This window comes from Vigna radiata, unplaced genomic scaffold (assembly GCF_000741045.1).
Source record: "Vigna radiata var. radiata cultivar VC1973A unplaced genomic scaffold, Vradiata_ver6 scaffold_322, whole genome shotgun sequence".
In the NCBI taxonomy this organism is placed as follows: Eukaryota; Viridiplantae; Streptophyta; class Magnoliopsida; order Fabales; family Fabaceae; genus Vigna; species Vigna radiata.
The window spans coordinates 79,829-98,727 of NW_014543606.1; the positions used below are offsets into that span (position 1 = coordinate 79,829).

At 36.7% G+C, this 18,899-nt stretch overlaps 1 protein-coding gene across 2 annotated transcripts in view; it reads left to right on the forward strand.

The window, feature by feature from the left end:
* The first annotated feature begins 3,663 nt into the window (after positions 1 to 3,663).
* Positions 3,664 to 18,899, forward strand: part of LOC106754610 (bifunctional aspartokinase/homoserine dehydrogenase 1, chloroplastic) — a 33,617-nt gene continuing 18,381 nt past the window's right edge. Inside the window, exons 1-11 of one of the 2 annotated variants that reach the window (XM_022777998.1) lie at positions 3,664 to 3,902; positions 4,405 to 4,469; positions 4,558 to 4,935; positions 5,772 to 5,860; positions 5,946 to 6,249; positions 6,423 to 6,475; positions 6,559 to 6,773; positions 6,917 to 7,004; positions 7,087 to 7,200; positions 17,495 to 17,593; positions 17,695 to 17,889. In XM_022777998.1, the coding sequence (XP_022633719.1) occupies positions 3,769 to 3,902; positions 4,405 to 4,469; positions 4,558 to 4,935; positions 5,772 to 5,860; positions 5,946 to 6,249; positions 6,423 to 6,475; positions 6,559 to 6,773; positions 6,917 to 7,004; positions 7,087 to 7,200; positions 17,495 to 17,593; positions 17,695 to 17,889 (1,734 nt within the window). In that variant the 5' untranslated portion in view covers positions 3,664 to 3,768. The remainder of the gene's footprint in view (positions 3,903 to 4,404; positions 4,470 to 4,557; positions 4,936 to 5,771; positions 5,861 to 5,945; positions 6,250 to 6,422; positions 6,476 to 6,558; positions 6,774 to 6,916; positions 7,005 to 7,086; positions 7,201 to 17,494; positions 17,594 to 17,694; positions 17,890 to 18,899) is intronic. The other variant, XM_014636649.2, reaches the window with a different exon arrangement.

An 18,899-nucleotide genomic window follows, 5' to 3' on the forward strand; every position in this document is an offset into this window, starting at 1 on the left:
AAGAATTGAAGTTGGGCCTTGGTGGACTAGGAGCTCACGGCCCAAGGGGATTTTCTCAAGATAATTGCACTTTTAATTTCATTTGGTAGATGAATATTGGTCACATAATTGATAGATGAAAAAGCATGTTTAATTATCCCTTTGTTTTGCATGAATTTGCATGGTAGGTTTAGTTGCTTTTGATGTCTCTAATTTAGTGTTGCATTTTAATAGTTTTAATTGTGTTTAGATAATTGTTTGTTGAATGTTGGGATTAGCACTTTATTTTACCTTGATGTCTTCTAACTTACACAGTCGAGTTTAATGTCCATTCGTTTTAATTTAGTTATTCGTATTCGCAAAAACACTTTTCAAACCCCCCCCCCTTTTGTGTTAGACTTGACTCTGAACCGCAGTTGGTCCTTGAAAGACGACCTAGGGGTCATTCCCTAGCATTATACTGCATTTCTATATTGCAATCAAATTTGTATGGGTCGCGACACCCATCAGTGAGCCACTGTCAAACGCTTAAACGCCAACGTTAAGGGGAAAAGTTAGAGCCGCACACACCGTTGAGCGTCAGATCCAGTGCTGAGCGTTGGCCTTTCCAGAAACAACACTGCCAAACGCTTGGGCGTGAACGTTGAGCGTCCCACTTGAGTGTGAACGTTGAGCGTCCCACTTGAGTGTCGCACCTACCGCTGAGCGGTGAAACCAGCGCTGAGCGCTGTAGTTGGGCTTGGGCCTTGTAATTTTTCATAGACTATAAATAGATTTGTGCGACCCTTAGGGTTATCTTTTGGCATAGAAAAGACGCAAAAACACCCATTCTCACTCCTTGGAGGCAGATTTTGGATATGAAAGCTCTAATATTTCAATTCTAGGGTTATCTTTTTCATTTTTTCCATTCAATTCATATAGTTTCACCATGACAATGGTGAACTAAAACCCTTTGTTGTTGGGGAACGATGTAATCCTTTTGAAACTCTCTTATATCGAAGTTCTTATTTTATTTATGTATTTTAATTATCAATAGTTTGAGTTTTCTTCTCTATACTTTATGCTTGCATTGTTTAACTCATTCAATGTCATGATCATTGATTTTGTCGATATGGGCACATACGGGAAAATCTAGACATGGGGGGAATTCTCTTGATTATGCAATATTACCTAGACATAGGAATAGGACGGTCAATTGCTTTAAGCTTCTATACACTGAAATGCATGACTAATCACTAGGGAGACTAGACATAGTAAACTAATAATTAGGAGTAGGCTCTCTTCGCCGAGACATCGGGTTTAGAGTAAATTAGAAAGTTGCATGAACATTGATAACAAAGTTGAATTTAATAAGAATAATAGATATATGAGAGTGGATTAGGATGAAACCGTAAACCCTAACAACACCATTCATCTCTATCTTTTATCTGTCAATTGATCAAGCTTTTACATTTGCATGTTTATTTTAGTTTTCACATTCTAAACGCTAAATTCAATCTTTATCAAGTCTTAAGAAATCAATTCACATAAACGATTAGGCCTAAGAGTTCCTTGGGAAACAATATTCGGACTTATTGTCTATTATTACTTGATACGATCTGGTACACTTGCCAGGGTGTTAACAATAGTCGCATCATAATCACGGTATTATGCATAAACAACAATATGTCCAACATATGCATTTATCTCAATAAGCATGTACATATCACAAATGTATTTCATAGCACAGAAACACATTTCTATTTTGACATTACAACATCCATGTGTTGTTACTATCAATGTGTTGTCATCATAAAAAACAAACACAATAGGGATTGGGTTCAGCTCTCACATTGCTCCCCTTATTAAAAATTTTCACGCACTTTTGAATTTCAGCAATATAATTTTGATTCTGCAATTTCGTTTTCTTCTCTTAGCTTTGAATTTCATTTCTACACTTTCAATTCCATTCTCATTCCCGAATTGCAATTTCATTTTAGGGTTTTTCCATTTCATTTGGAGTTCGTTTCCATTTCGTTTTGATTTCGTTTTCCAGTTGAACTTCGTTTTTGAATTTCAGTTCTGCATTGAGTTTCGATTCTTCATTGGTTCTGCTCGAATGTTTCAAATTTTGTTTCGTTGTTTGAAGGTCATAGTAATGGTAGCTTGAATCCATGTGGGTTGGTAATTGGGGATATTGTAGTGCTTACTTGAGATTTCTGAACTGTGATTGTATTCTGCTGTCTTTACCTTGCGTTGTATTAAGTTTGTTTTGTGTTTGCAATTGGGTATACGTTTAGTTGCCTAAATGGTTTTAATCTTCACTTAATTGATTAATCTGTGTGGTGCATAATCAATTGAATAAGTGTGTTGCATTCGCTTAGTTCACAATTTTGATGACCGAATTATCCTTCGCTTAGTTGGTTAATTCGTGTTGGATTTGGGGTAAGAGGAGCGTTTATTTGTTGTTAATCTAGGATAGGAAGCAATGCAATTGATCTAAATGCCAACCTGTTGTTAATTTTGTGTTTAATTTGTGTATTAATTAGTTAATTTCATTTCACAAAATCTGTTCAGAAACTCCCCACCACGTGTTTGACCTATTGCCTGAACCAAAGTTTAGTCCTTGAGAGACGACCTAGGAGTGACTTCCTAGTTTATACTGCATTTAATTGCATATTAATTTGATTCGGGTACAACCTCGATCACACCACTCCTGATACTCAACAACCCTAGTCAAGATTTCCTTTGAGCATTCACATCACTCTTGGTACTCAACAACCTTAGCCAAGATTTTCTTGAGTATTCAAACCACTCCTGGTACTCTACAACTCTAGCGGAGATATCCTTGAGTATTTGAACCACTCGCGGTATTCAACAACCCTAGCCGAGATTTCCTTGAGTATTCACACCACTCCTGTACTTAGCAACCTTGCTAAGATTCCTCAACTCAAACTGAGTTTAGTTGTAAGTACTTTAATTATTTTCAAAATTGTAATCAAGGATTACTGACAAGTAATTCAAACTATATTTCTCTTAGGGAGGATTTGATTACAATACAAAACAGTTTAAAATCTCATAGGTGTTTCTCTATTTTCTCTTACAATAGTAAGCAATACAACAATGAAGTTTGATAAGATTTCATTTCTCTTTTTCTATTCTCTTCTCTTTTATATATATATATATATATATATATATATATATATATATATATATATATATATATATATATTATAGATTTATAATGATATGATAAATTATAATAAATTTATTTCATTAATTTAAATAGAAATAAAAATTATATAAGTCAATACATTAATTTATATAATAAAATTTATAAATTTTATACTTAAATGAGAAAGTTAAATATTAAAATTGTAGATTTGCAAAATTATATAAATATGTAAATCATAAAAGTTGGAAAAATTTAATAATGTTTATAAATCATATGATTTTTACAATAAAATTTGATCTACAGTTTATAAAATTTAGAAAGTATAAACTTTACATTGCATAATAAATTTATATTGCATTAAAATAGTACAGTTTTATAAAAGCTTGTGAAAGTAATACTTTTATAAAATAATTTTTCAGCTAGTTTAAATAGTGTTTTTGTTATAAAAATTGTTTTTATAAGGCATAGGATTAATGATTGTGATGTGAGAGACTAAATTTCAAATTGAAATATTTTTACCTTAACTTATTACAGAAAGTGTAAGTTGCTACAGGGGAAACTCGTTCCGGTCTCTGATTGCATCCCTAAAAGGAAGCAGGTCGTTAGAGTTTATAGTTTTCACTCTGCAGCCACCCATGGCATCCTTTTCTGCCGCCATAGCTAACTTGTCCAGCATTTCGCCTACTCAGACTTCGCTCTACCCTCGCCATAGGCTTTTCCAATCTCAATGCCGCCCCTTCTTCCTCTCGCGCTCTTCCCATTTCCTTCTGTATGTTCCTTTCAACTTCTAGGTTTATCGAATCAACTCAGTTTGCTCTTATTGTTTTCGCACTTGATGTTGCATCAAATGATTCCAATTGTGGAAACACCCACCCCGTTTTTATGCTGTTCAACTTGAGCATTCCAGAATTGTATGATGCGACTTTGCTGTTTTTAATAGTTTTTCTATTTATCAGCAAAATGAAAGAATTAGAGAAGAGAGAGTATTAACTTGATGTGATTTATAATAAGCTTATTAGTTGAATTGATCATTTAAGATTATACTTCTGCAGTTTGAATATTTGAATATCAAGAGGAAATTAACAAGTTACCCTGCTCAATAATCTGTTAAATGCTTGGTTGTTCTAAATACGTCTTTTTGTTTTTTATCCAATGCTGAGCATATATTATTCTTTGAATTGTTGGAGTATGCAATCTTTTGAGTGATATTTCTTCATGATATTAGTTGGATTTTTATGTTTTGCTCTGTACTGACATGGTTTTCCTACCAGGAAGGATCTTACTTTACCACGGGGAAGAAAAACACCAGACACCGTGATATGCGCTTCGTTTACTGGTTGAAACTTTGATGATAGAACTGTCCTTTTTTTTTTTTTTTTGAAACAGGCATTTGCAAATGTTTTTATTTTTATTTTTTTCACTAGCAGATGTTACATCAAATGTGTCTTTGGAGGAAAAGCTACCTCCCAAAGGAGAAACTTGGTCTGTGCACAAATTTGGTGGAACCTGTGTGGGAACCTCACAAAGGATAAAGAATGTTGCCGAAATAATTCTTAAAGATGATTCTGAGAGAAAATTAGTGATTGTCTCTGCTATGTCGAAGGTGACAGATATGATGTATGCCCTTATCCACAAGGCTCAATCACGCGATGAGTCTTATATATCTTCATTGGATGCTGTTTTGGAGAAGCATAGTGCAACTGCACATGACATTCTTGAGGGAGATAGTCTTGCTAGTTTCTTGTCTAAGTTGCACAATGATATTAGTAACCTTAAGGCAATGCTTCGTGCAATATACATAGGTTATAGTCATAAACACTCGCTCTTTAATAGCCTTTTCCATATGTATATTTGGCACTACTAAATTTGTATTAATTTTTGGTGTTTATTTGTTTCTTTCATTTTCTTTTTTTCAGTTGCGTCAATGGATGTTGATAAAAAAGTTCTTACTATCATCACTGCCACCATGACAATATTAGCCTTGTCACATTTGGTGAAGTTGGTTAAATGAATCATATGATGACATTAGATGTAATAACAAATCAAATTCTCAAGGATATTATTCACCATGAAATTTCTTTTAAAAATTTTCTTCACTTACTTTTGTGGCCTCCCTTTAAAATTGCAATGCATATGTCTTTTTGCTCCTAGTCAAGTCAGATTTGCTTGATTACAATGTTTGTGTCAAGATTAGGTTTAAACTCCTCTTCATTCGTTAGTAAAAACATTGTCTTCTTGTTGTTGTGCAAGATTAGATTGAAGGATGGCCTTTGATGTATGCCTTGTCTATCCAAATGGAGAAGTCCTTGTTTCTAGTATTTTCCACACTAGTAGTTACCCCATTATACATGTCAACATTTCACTTCTTCGCACTCATGATATGCTTTTTTCTTTTTCAGTTAAATAAAATTCTTCTTGGCATAAATCCAAATTAACTATTCTCAAATATAATAATTTCTTTTATTTATGCTCTTTCACCTTTCACGTAATTTTGTAGTGTGATATCTCTTTAAACACCTTTTCCCCAATGAACGTTTTTGATTTTCCATTCATTTTGGAAAAAGTGTCATCATGATTGCTTAAATGAATTTGAGCTGAGGAGCTGCATTTTAACCCTAACATTCTTATTATCTTGCAGCTGGTCATGCAACAGAGTCCTTTACAGATTTTGTTGTGGGACATGGGGAATTATGGTCTGCTCAGATGTTGTCTCTAGTTATTAGAAAGGTATGACGTTGTAATTAGAAAGATCTGCTTATCCCCTTTATCTAAAATTAGCTTATTGCAACTTGCTTCTCTTATGGTTCAATAGAAAGGGGTCGATTGCAAATGGATGGATACAAGGGATGTCATTATTGTAAATCCTTCTGGTTCTAATCAAGTTGATCCTGACTATTTGGAGTCTGAGCAAAGACTTGAAAAATGGTACTCTTTGAATCCATGTAAGGTAATCATTGCAACTGGATTCATTGCAAGCACACCTCAAAACATTCCTACCACATTGAAGAGAGATGGAAGTGACTTCTCAGCAGCAATTATGGGTGCTCTATTTAGGGCTTGTCAAGTCACAATTTGGACAGATGTGGATGGTGTGTATAGTGCTGATCCTAGAAAAGGTTTGTGATGCTTCTTATTTTTGTGTATGACTTGAGGATTAAATGCATCGTGAATTGATTTATAGTTACCTGATGGAGTTCTAGCTGACATGTTGAAGATGCTTTTGTCTTATTGTTTGAGTGCTAGAACATAATGTTTTTGACGAAAATATAAACCATGACATGTTCTGCAGTTAGCGAGGCTGTGATTTTGAAGACACTGTCTTATCAAGAGGCATGGGAAATGGTGAGTTGAATACTGTAGAGGCTTAGTGCATCTTTGTCTCATATAAGTTATGGAGATTAACTTTGAAAATGTCTTTTGTACAGTCTTATTTTGGTGCAAATGTCTTGCATCCACGCACAATTATTCCTGTGATGAGATATGGTATACCCATTATGATAAGGAACATTTTCAACCTTTCTGCTCCTGGAACAAAGATTTGCCACCCTTCTGTTAATGATAATGAAGATGGGCAGAACCTGCAAAATTATGTCAAAGGATTTGCAACCATAGACAACTTGGCACTCATAAATGTCGAGGGGTGAGTTATTCATGAATTGCAGTTGTGTTACATGATCAATAATAGTTGGCAGTTTTTGCTGCTTAATCATTTCTTATTGATTTAAGGTTTTATGTAACCAGTCATAGATTGCTATGAGTTTTACTCTAATGCATTTTTTGCAGAACTGGAATGGCCGGTGTTCCAGGTACAGCCAGTGCTATTTTTGGTGCAGTAAAAGATGTTGGAGCTAATGTTATAATGATATCTCAGGTGCACTTATAACTTCTATGCAACTGGTCTCGTTATCCTCATTATATATAAGAAATATTCATCATTAACAGTAATTGTGTAGGCTAGTAGTGAGCATTCTGTATGCTTTGCTGTTCCTGAGAAAGAAGTAAAAGCTGTTGCTGAGGCATTGCAATCAAGATTTCGACAAGCTTTGGATAACGGGCGTCTTTCTCAGGTGCTAGATCCAACTATTTTAAAATCAAAATGCATGTTTCTGTTCAACTGACCTCACTCACTTCACTTGAGTGATGTCAGACTGAAGACTTCTCATTTTACATTTTGTAGATTTTGAAATGACACGACCACATTTGAGTGCTATTTTCTTAATTTGTTCAAGAGGATAAAGACTGAAGTGTCATTTTCTTTTCTATATGATTTGTTTTCATTGTTGTGTAAGTGTTTTTGTATCCGCATATTATGGCTAAAATATACAAGGTACATACCACTTTTTATACTATGGCAGTGGAAGCAAATATCAGTAATGCAGACATCAATATTTGGGACTAAGATAGTCTGCTATTTCTGTCATTAGTTAATAAAAGTCAAATGCCTTCAGCCGATGCCATCCTCCTGCCTATTCTTGTCTTTTTCCTTCATGTAATAATTCTTAAGCTTCAAATGTTATTATATCTCCTAGTTTGCAGTGTCCTTAGCATGTAAGATTAGGCCATCCATTATACCATGATACTTTTATTTGTGTTAGAGATATGATTTGATTATATTGGAGATATAATTAAATAGAGAGATGATGAGATTCAATAGTGAAATATCTTATTAAATATTTCCATTATCAAATGTTGATTTTATTCCTTATTATTATATCTCTTCTTCATTGTAAACTGTAAATAAGAATACTCATGTGTTTTCACAACTCACAAATAATCATTTCAATATGGTATTAAGGTATTACCATTTTTGCTCCCTAATAGTCATTGCACTCTCCGAGCATTATTTGCTCCCTGGCAGACGGATAAGAACCAGCAATGAAAACAACTCAAAAGTAGAAAGAAATACGAAGTATATTATGAAATTTGATCTGTTCAACGTGAACCCAGACCAATTCTATTATTCTATTAAGAAATATCAGAGAAACAAAGAAAACCCAACAATCGATTCCATTTCCCAGCCCTCCCATCCCCCTCTCTCTCACTTCTCCCCTCCATTATAAACCTTTTCCCTTGTGCAGTTTTCTGTTATTCCTCTCCTCTCGAGTTTTTATTCACTGCATCTCGTTTGTATCTCCTTCTATACACGTATTTCACTTTGGGCCTAATCTGCTGGGCCGTATCATCCCTTTCCCCATCAAGACACACCTTGTCCTCAAGGTGGAATCCTAGAAAGTGCTCCTGTAACTCAGTCAAATATTCCCATGAATTTTCACATTTTGGTAGCTGGTGCCATTTAATTAGAACCTCTCTGATTCCTTGCTGATTTTTACGAATTGCTAAGGCTTTTGCAGGTTGCACATTAATCTCTAAATCCTCTGTCAAACACTTGGGCAGAGGTTGAGTTTGGACATCACCGCTTACTAACTTCTTGAGTAAGGACACGTGAAAAACAGGATGGATCAAGCTCTCTGCGGGAAGTGCTAATTTATAGGCGACCTTGCTAATTTTTTCGACAATTTCGTATGGCCCATAATATCGTGGACTAAGCTTCTAATTCATTCTTCTTGCCAAACTCCTCAACTTATATGGTTGAATCTTCAGAAATACCCGGTCTCCCACATTATATTCCACATCTTGCCTATGTTTATCAGCCTGCTGCTTCATGCGGTTTTGTGCCTTAGCTAATTGTCCTTTTAACTCTTCTAACATTGCATCTCTATCAGCTATCATCTTGCTCACTTCTTCCACTGCTGTCAATCTTATATCCCCTTTAATTATCGGTGGTGGGTCCCTTCCATAAAGAGCTTTGAAAGGGGTTGTATGGGTAGATTCATGATAATTAGTGTTGTACCAAAATTCAGCCCAACTTAGCCATTTAGGCCAATGTCTTGGTTTGGTACCAGTTAAACACCTCAGATAAGTCTCAACACACCTATTGACCACTTTAGTTTGACCATCCGTTTGTGGGTGGTAAGCCGAGATGAACCGAAGCTTGGTTCCCGCCAGTTTGAATAATTCCATCCAGAAAGAGCTAATGAAGACTCTGTCTCGATCAGTCACGATGGAGGAAGGGAACCCATGTAATCGCACCACTTTAAGGAATATTTCAGCGACATCCTTGGCCGTGTAAGGATGAGACATGGCTATAAAGTGAGCATACTTCGTTAATCTATCTACCACCACTAAAATGGTATCTTTCCTTCCTGCTTTCGGGAGTCCCCCCTATAAAGTCCATGGACACGTCAGACCACACCTGTGTCGGTATCGGTAGAGGCTGCAATAATCCCGAGGGAGTTAAAGCCTGGTATTTATTCCGTTGGCAGATTTCACACCGCTGCACATATTCTTGAATTTGTTTCTTCATTCCCTCCCAATACAAGAACCTTGCAATCCTTTTGTATGTACGAAAATATCCCGAATGGCCCCCTACTGCTGTGTCATGAAACTCCTTAAGAATCAATGGAGTCTTAGAAGACCCTTTGGGTATTACTATTCTTCCTCTGTAGTACAATCTACCATGCAAGAATTTGTATCCTTTATGAGCATTTGGGTCTCTTAATAATTCTTGTATAATTTCCCTCAACTTTTCATCCATTCGAACTTCGTGATCAACTTCGTCCCATTCATAAAATTGGACAGTGGTTAATGCCCATAGCTGCTGCCTGGAAAGTGTATCAGCTGCTGTATTCTCCCTTCCCGGTTTATACTTTATGTCAAAGTCAAACCCCAACAACTTTGAAACCCACTTTTGTTGTTCCTCTCCCATTAGTCGTTGTTCAGCCAAGTATTTAAGACTCCTTTGATCCGTGTGTACTTCAAAGTGCCTTCCCAACAAATAAGGCCTCCACTTTTGAATAGCTAAAACCACTGCCATAAGTTCTTTTTCATATACTGATTTACTTTGGTCCCTTTCGGAGAGAACCTTACTCATGTACGCCACTGGCCTTCCCCCTTGCATCAATATTGCACCAATTCCCTTACCTGAAGCATCGGTTTCCACTACAAAAGGTTTCTCAAAATTAGGGACAGCTAGGACAGGTGCTGTGGACATAGCTGCCTTAAGCTGCTCAAAAGCCTTTTGAGCATCACTTCCCCATTGAAACTGATCTTTCTTCAACTGCTGTGTGAGAGGGGCCGCAATTTTTCCATAGTTTTTCACAAATTTTCTGTAATATCCTGTGAGACCGAGGAAGCCCCTTAACCCTTTCACGTCCTTGGGAGCAGGCCAAGTGAGCATATCTTTGATTTTACAAGGATCTGCAGCCACACCCTGTTCAGAAATGATATGACCCAGGTATTCCAAGCTGCGCTGCCCAAAATGACATTTCTTTCTATTCGCAAATAAGTTGTGATCCCTTAACACTTGTAATACAACTCTCAAATGCTCCCCATGCTCCTTTTCACTCTTTCTGTAAATGACAATATCGTTAAAGAAAACTAGAACAAATTTTCTCAAGTAAGGTTTGAGTACCTTATTCATAAGTGCTTGAAAAGTTGCAGGTGCGTTGGTGAGACCAAACGGCATAACTAGAAACTCATAGTGACCCTCATGGGTCCTGAATGCTGTTTTTGAAATATCATCATCCTTCATTCTAATTTGATGATATCCGGACTTCAAATTCAATTTCGTAAAAATCACAGCCCCACTTAGCTCATCCAACAATTCATCAATCACGGGTATCGAAAACTTATCTGGAATAGTGAGTTTATTGAGTGCCCTATAGTCCATACAAAATCTCCACTCCCCATCTTTTTTTTTTACCAAATCCAGGGCTACTGAATTGGCTATGGCTCGGCCTTATCACGCCTACCTGCAACATTTCACCCACAATCTTTTCAATTTCATTTTTTTGGTAATAGGGATACCTGTATGGTCGTGTGTTGGGTATTTGTCCCCCTTCCTGCAACAAAATCGCATGATCATGATCTCTTTTTGGAGGTAATCCTCTCGGTTCTTGGAACACATCTCCAAACTCTACTAATGTTTCTTCCAGGGCACATGATACAGGAGTGGAAACAAGTTGGTTTTGTCGTTTGGTTTCAGCATTCCCCACGTATTGGTAGGCTAGATAATACCCTTCATTTGTAGAATGCAAAGTCTTTATCATTGTCTTCCAAGAAGCTTGCTGTCTGCACAAGGAGGGATCTCCCTTCAAAATCTGCTTACGCTCTCTTTCCTCCCACTGTAGTGTGAAATTTTTGAAGTTGGCCTTAATATCTCCCAAACTAGCCAACCAATCTAGTCCTAGCACCACCTCCGTACCTCCCAGATTAAGGATAAAAAAATCCTGCTCTATTCGAATACTCTGCATCTCTATCTGTACTGCTTTACATATGCTCTTGTTCTTTTCCTTTTGTCCATTACCCATCTCCACTGTATACTCTGAAGTTTTTGTCACCTGTAATTGTAATTTAGCCACTAGGAGTTGAGAAATAAAGTTACTCGTGGCTCCCGAATCAATCAAAATCAACACCTCTCTCCCTCCTATTGTTCCTTTTATCTTAAGGGATTTTCTTGAAGTGAGACCTTCTTTGCTCTTCAAAGACAACTGCAGATTTTTATTTTCTAATTCCACTATTGGTTCCTCTGTTTCAACTGGACCGCCATCTTTCTCTGTTTCCTTTGGTTTAACCTCTTCTTGGCCCTCCACCAATACAAGTTCATAATGTCGAAGCTTGCATACATGCTCCCTTCCCCATTTTTCTCCACATTTAAAGCAAAGCCCCTTTCGACTCCTTTCTTGTAATTCCTCTTGAGTCAATCTTCTCCCTTCCAGCAGTTTCCTCTCCCCTGGAGGCTCAGGATTAGATTTTCCTCCTTTTTTCCCCATGGATATCATCGATTTCCCCCGAGATAACTCCCCCGAAACCTTCACGAAGCCACTCTCCTTATCCCGCCAACCTTTCTTCTCTTCCCATCTCAAACCTCCTCTTCTCATCGCCATGTTTTTCTCTTCCAATAATAATGATCGATCCATCAAATCAAATATTGGGTCAGTGACGTAGAGCTTGAGTTCAGCTCTAATCTCCTCCTTCAACCCGTTAAGGAAGATCCCCTTTAACATGGTACGATCTGTTCCTCTCAGCGGTGCTGAAACCATCTCGAATTGCCCGCGATACTCCATCACTGTCCCCGTTTGTTTAATGCTTAACAAAGGTTCAAATGGGTTTTGAGCCAATCCTGGTTGGAATCGTCGGAGCGTCGCTGTCTTGAAACCCTCCCAACTCCGAACCGCCGTCTGCTCCTCCCACCATTGGTACCAATTCAGGGCTAGGCCTTCCAAAGCTACCATCACCACATCTAATTTCTCATCCTCCGAAACTGAATTCAATTTAAAGTAACGCTCCACTCAAACGAGCCAACCGTATGTGTCATCTCCATTGAACACCGAAATCTCATCTTCCTTCCCCCAAAATCATACACCCGAGGTGGGCTCCCATATCTTCATGGTGGTCGTGATCTGGACACCGAATAATTACTCCCTTCCTCGTCCTCATCTGTAATCCTGGTCCCACTATGTGGTCGATGGGACCATTGATAATATCGAGGTCTATCTCTTTGCAGTAGGATTTGCTTGATCTCACTAAGCTCCGATTGTTGAGCTTGTAAGCTTCTTTCTACATTCTCCATTCTGCTCTCCATTGTAGATCGTGTGACAACCATTCAAGCTCCTAGAATCAAGAGCTCTGATACCAGTTGATAAGAACCAACAATGAAAACAACTCAAAAGTAGAAAGAAATACGAAGTATATTATGAAATTTGATCTGTTCAACGTGAACCTAGACCAATTCTGTTATTCTATTAAGAAATATCAGAGAAACAAAGAAAACCCAACAATCGATTCCATTTCCCAGCCCTCCCATCCCCCTCTCTCTCACTTCCCCCCTCCACTATAAACCTTTTCCCTTGTAACTAACTTCCTCTAACGTATATTCCCATCTGCCAGCTGTGCAGTTTTCTGTTATTCCTCTCCTCTCGAGTTTTTATTCACTGCATCTCGTTTGTATCTCTTTCTATACACGTATTTCACTTTGGGCCTAATTTGCTGGGCCGTATCACAGACCCAACACTCTTTGGGTGTTTTTTCTTTGCCCTCCGGTGGCTACCACATTGAGTCTTTGTGCTCTCTAGCTGCCACCATACTTTTTGAGTACTTTTTTCTTGCAAACAACTTCAATTATCTCCAAGTAATTTTTGCTCTTCGACAATTGTCCTACCATTCAATGTTTGTAACAAACTTGACTCATGATACATATATTCTAGCTTGTGGGAACACTGAAGCTTTCTTTTGTCATTATTTACTTTATCCACTCTAGCTATCAATTGGTTGACAAGATTCTCTCAAGGGTGCTAGAATCATAGGGATCTGGTTGTCTAGGAGTTATTATTATGCTTCCCTAAAATAGCTCCCTAGCCTGTATATATGGATTGTATTCTCAGCATAATAAAAATGTATAAAATTCTATCCTAAATTCTATGATGGTATCAGAGCTCTCAAATTCTGGGAGCCGTCTCTGACTACACACACCAAAACCCTAGGCGGCAGCCTTCATTGCTGTCGCACACAAAAAGCTAGACGTCAGTCTTCATTGCTGCTGTAGTTTTTGTGGTGCAACCTTCATTGCTATTGTGTTTTTGCAGTGCAACCTTTATTGTTGCTGTCGTTCTACAATGTTCTTTCGTAGCTGCAGTCGTAATAAGCAAATCCCTTCTCACTACTTTATGGCTGGGTGGACATGGTAGACCAACATACTAAAGTGGTAAATATTGGGTCACAGAGCAATCAGGAACAACTATAGAGCCTCAACACTGCCTACGATTGAATGAGAAGAATTATTTGAAATGAGGCCAACTTGTTTGCAGAATTTTGAAAGGTAAAGGGAAAGCTAACCACTTGGCTGAAGATGCTCCTAAAGAAGAAGATCCTAGATTTACAAAGTGGGATGAAGAGGATTCTATGATCATGGCATGGCTATGGAATTCCATGATCCCAAAAATCACTGATACTTACATGTTTCTTAATTCTACCAAGGAAATTTGGAATGCCATGGAGCAGACATACTCCAAAGCTAAAGATTCTGCTCAAATATATGATGTGAAGGGGAAAACTGTTGTTGCAAAACAGGGGTGTTCTACATTACTGAATGATTTTTTGACATTGATGATTGTGATCCATTTCCAGAACAGTCGTTTATCTTGTCAATCTTAGTGGTGTTACAATCAGGTTGTCCTGATCGAACCCTGATGCTGAATATTGAAGTGTTATTCTTGCCATTGCTGAATTATTAAGGGTTTAGACCCTTCTCGCTGAACATTGGATTGCTCACTCTAAACCCACTTTTTTGTGATAGCCAAAGTGCTGTCTTATTAGCTCAAAATCTAGTAATACATGCCTAATTGAGGCATATGGAAACTTATCCCTTTGTTCATAAAAATGTTCTTGTCAAGCACCTTAAAGTTCTTGTTAAGAAGTGGACTTTATGCCTAACTCAACCGCATAAAACCAACTTGTAAGGTGAGGTTTGCACCCATTTATATACTCTAAATTGGCCTTATCTCTAGTCAATGTGGGACTTCCAACACCCTCTCTCACACCGAGGTATATACATCTCGAGCATGAGACTAGACATGGGTGGTCCAATAGCGGCCCGATAGTAGGTGGAAAAATATGCCCAGCAAACAATAAAGATCGCTAGGATAGACTCTAAAATTAGTTATCCATAGAATTTCTTCCATATAAAATATCAGAGGAGACAAAAGCAACCTAACGTGTTCCAAGAACAATACTAATCATGTGACCCGGGGATAAGTGCTCCATCTTCTGACACTGTTGAACCTTTGGAAAATTCCTTGGCTATTAATTGTGAACCTAACCTTGACGACTTGCCCATTGTTTTGAGGAAAGGAACTTGGTCTTGTACCAAGTATCCCATTTCTCACTATGACTACTAAAAACCTATCTTTGCAGCACCAGAGTTTCCTCTCTACCATTGATTCAATTAGAGTCCCTACTTTAGTTCAAGAAGCATTGAAGGATGAGAACTGGGTTCAAGACATGAATGAAGAGATGAGTGCCTTAGAAAAGAACCAAATGTGGGAAATTATTCACCGACAACTAGAAAAGTGACAGTAGGATGCAGATGGGTTTATAGTGTCACCTATAAATCTAATGGCTCATTAAAACGTTACTATGTTGGAAGTCCCATATCGACTAAAGATAAGGGCAATTTAGAGTATATAAGTGGGTGCAAACCTCACCTTACAAGCCGGTTTTGTGGGGTTGAGTTAGGCTTAAACTCCACTTCTTAACATGGTATTAGAGTTAGGTTAGAGCCTATCCTAGAGATATTTGTTGTTTGTTGGGCATATTGATCCATCCGCTATCGGACCACCCATTAATATCTAGTTTCACGCTTGAGATGTATATACCTCGACATGAGAGGTGTGTGTTGGAAGTCCCACATCGATTAGAGAAAAGGCCAATTTAGAGTATATAAGTGGGTGCAAACCTCACCTTACAAACCGATTTTATGGGGTTGAGTTAGACTTAATGTCAACTTCTTAACAGTTACAAAGCAAGGTTAGTTGCTATAGGATTTACTCAGATTTATGGTGTTGATTATGAAGGGACATTTGTTCCAGTGGCAAAGATGAATACAGTAAGAATCATTCTCTCATTGGCAGCTTATATTGGATGGCAATTGCAACAATTTGATTTGAAAAATCCTTTCTTGCATGGACAATTAGAAGAAGAAGTGTATATGGAAATTCCCCCAGGTTTTAGGCCTATTGAAGAAGGGAAGAAAGTATGTAGGTTGAAAAAAGCTTTGTATGGGCTCAAGCAGTCACCTCGTGCTTGGGTTGATAGACTCAGTCAGGTTATGATCTCCATGGGGTATCAACAGATTCAAGGTTAGCATACCCGATTCATCAAGCATTCCCCTAAAGGTAAACTTACACTACTCTTGGTGTATGTTGATGATTTGATTGTTGCAAGTGATGATGAACATGAGAAATAAGTACTTCCTTAGGATAGAAGTATCTTATTCAAAGAAATGCATCTTTATTTCCCAAATAAAGTATTATATTGATCTTCTCAATGAACCAACTATGATTGATTGCAAGACCACTGTAGTTCCTATAGAACAAAGCCATAGAATTGGGAGTGGTAATGCAGTTCTACTGCGAATAAAGGCCGATAACAAAGACTTGTCAGGAAGCTCATTTACTTAGCTCACACCAAACTAGACATAGCCTATGTTGTGAGAGTCGTTAGTTAGTTCATGCATGATCTAAGGGAGAGATATTTACAGGCTGTAAACAAAATCCATCAATATTTGAAGAAAAGTCCAGGAAGGGGATTACTGTTTTGGAGATGGAAAATTAAAAATGGAAGTGTATACTGATGCAGATTATGTAGGTTCTGTCATAGATAGGAAGTTCTCCTTAGGATATTGTATGTTCTTGGATGGAAATTTGGTGATTTGGAGAATTAAGAAACAAAATGTTGTTGTAAGGTCTAGTGCAAAGGTTGAATTCCGAGCTATGGCACAAAGGGTGTGTGAATTGTTATGGATGAGAATTATTCTAAATGATCTTAAAGTAGCATGTTAAGAACTAATGGTCCTTTATTGTGATAACCAGTAAGCTATTAGCATTTTGACTCTTTATTAAAGAGAAACTGGATAGTGGCCTTATGACCACTTCTTACGTTCCATCTGGACTTCAGTTAGCAGATCTATTTATAAAAGGTCTTCCTACTGAACAATTTCATGATCTCACATGCCAGTTGGGAATGATAAATATCCATTCCCGAGCTTGAGGGTGAGTGTTATTAGTTTGATATTAAATGCAATACTAAAAGTTGTTGATAGGATATTAAATGTATTATTAGAAGTTGTTAGAAGATTCTAGAGATCTCATGTAATTATTACTTTAGGATTTGAGTTCTCTAGATGTAGAAGTTGATGTATTGTTTCTAATGAATCAATTGAATAAAATCTTCTTTCTTTTGTATTAATTCTTTCAAGTTACGGATACTAATTATTTGTATTGAAAGTGTGGCAATAATGTGTTTGTCAATCAAAAGGGATGTATAGCCTCCTCTTGAATATGCTCCATTCATTTTCTTCATAAGATAGTTGGATCTGAAATTTGTGTTAAATAGAATGCTTCATTTTTCTCCCATTAATTTATATGCTTATATCATTTGTTTGTAAATTATCATGAAGTATAAACTTGAGAGCTGAGTAATTTAATTTCTACCATTTAAAATTGTATATCTAACTGAATGATGTTGAAATTTAAAGCTTTTTATTTTAATACTTTGTGGCATTCTAAATCATGTAGCATTCCTCAGGTTGCGATTATCCCAAATTGTAGCATTCTAGCTGCAGTTGGCCAGAAGATGGCAAGCACCCCTGGAGTTAGCGCCTCCCTTTTTAATGCATTGGCTAAGGTTAGAAAGTTATGATAAAGATATTGCTTATGTTTGAGATTTTTGCATATTTTATTATATCTTTTCACTTGTGTAATGTTCAAACTTGTTTTCTTGAACAGGCCAATATAAATGTCCGTGCTATAGCACAAGGTTGTTCTGAGTACAATATTACTGTTGTTGTGAAGCGAGAGGATTGTATAAAGGCTTTGCGAGCTGTCCATTCAAGATTTTATCTCTCAAGAACCACCATATCAATGGGCATTATTGGACCTGGATTAATTGGAAGTACACTACTTGACCAGCTAAGGGATCAGGTGCAGTTTCTGTAGAGAATTTTGTATGTTTGAATAATTATTTTGGTTAAAAGAGGAACACAATGTTTTGGTGTATATTTTGCCTTTTTTATTGTCCTAGGTATGTGTTAGGGTATAAGGTAGGAGGTAATGACATGGGTTGGAAAGTATATGAGAAGGAGAAGAAAGGTAGGAGGAAAGTGAGGCCGAACAATATTGATCGTAAAGGCCAAACAGTAGGCAAACGGTGGAAGGCGTGAAGAGGTTTAGCCGAATAGTGAAAGGCGGTGAAGAGCAGGAGCCAAACTGTAGAAAGCAGGGGGAAGCAAAGCCGAACAAAAGGTGATGAAGAGCTGGAGCCGATCGATTGAGGAGTGACTATCCTAACTGAGACAACAGTTAGGATAGGCGGGAAATATTTAGAAATAATTATAGTAAATAGAGCTATATCCTAGGGAAATATTTAGTACAAGTTAATTACAGAGCTATATCCTAGGGAAATATTTAGTATAAGTTAATTATAGTAAATAGAATTATATTCTAGGGAAATATTTAATATAAATAAAGCCTAGGAATTTGTTTAATATCTTTTACAAATATTTTAGGAAATTTGTTTAATATCTTCTTAATAATTATTCACCAAATTTTTTATTTCTTAGAAAATCTTTTAAATTAAGAAACCATTATATCTCCTATAATAAAATAAATAATTAATAAAAAACCATTATATCAATATATCTTTGAAATTAATAAACTATTTTATCTCCTATAATTAAATAAATAATTAATAATAAACCATTATATCACTATAATAACTTTTTAAACAAATCTTTTTAAAATAATTAATTATCATTTATTAATATCTAATAATTTCTAATATCTTTTTAATTAAATAATTACTAAATCCTTTTATCTTTTACTAAAATATCTATTTAACCTTATTTATTTATTTTCCTAATTATTACAATTTTATAGGCTCTTACACAGTACCTTTCTTCAGCAACTCATGCTTAATATCTTGTCGGATTTGC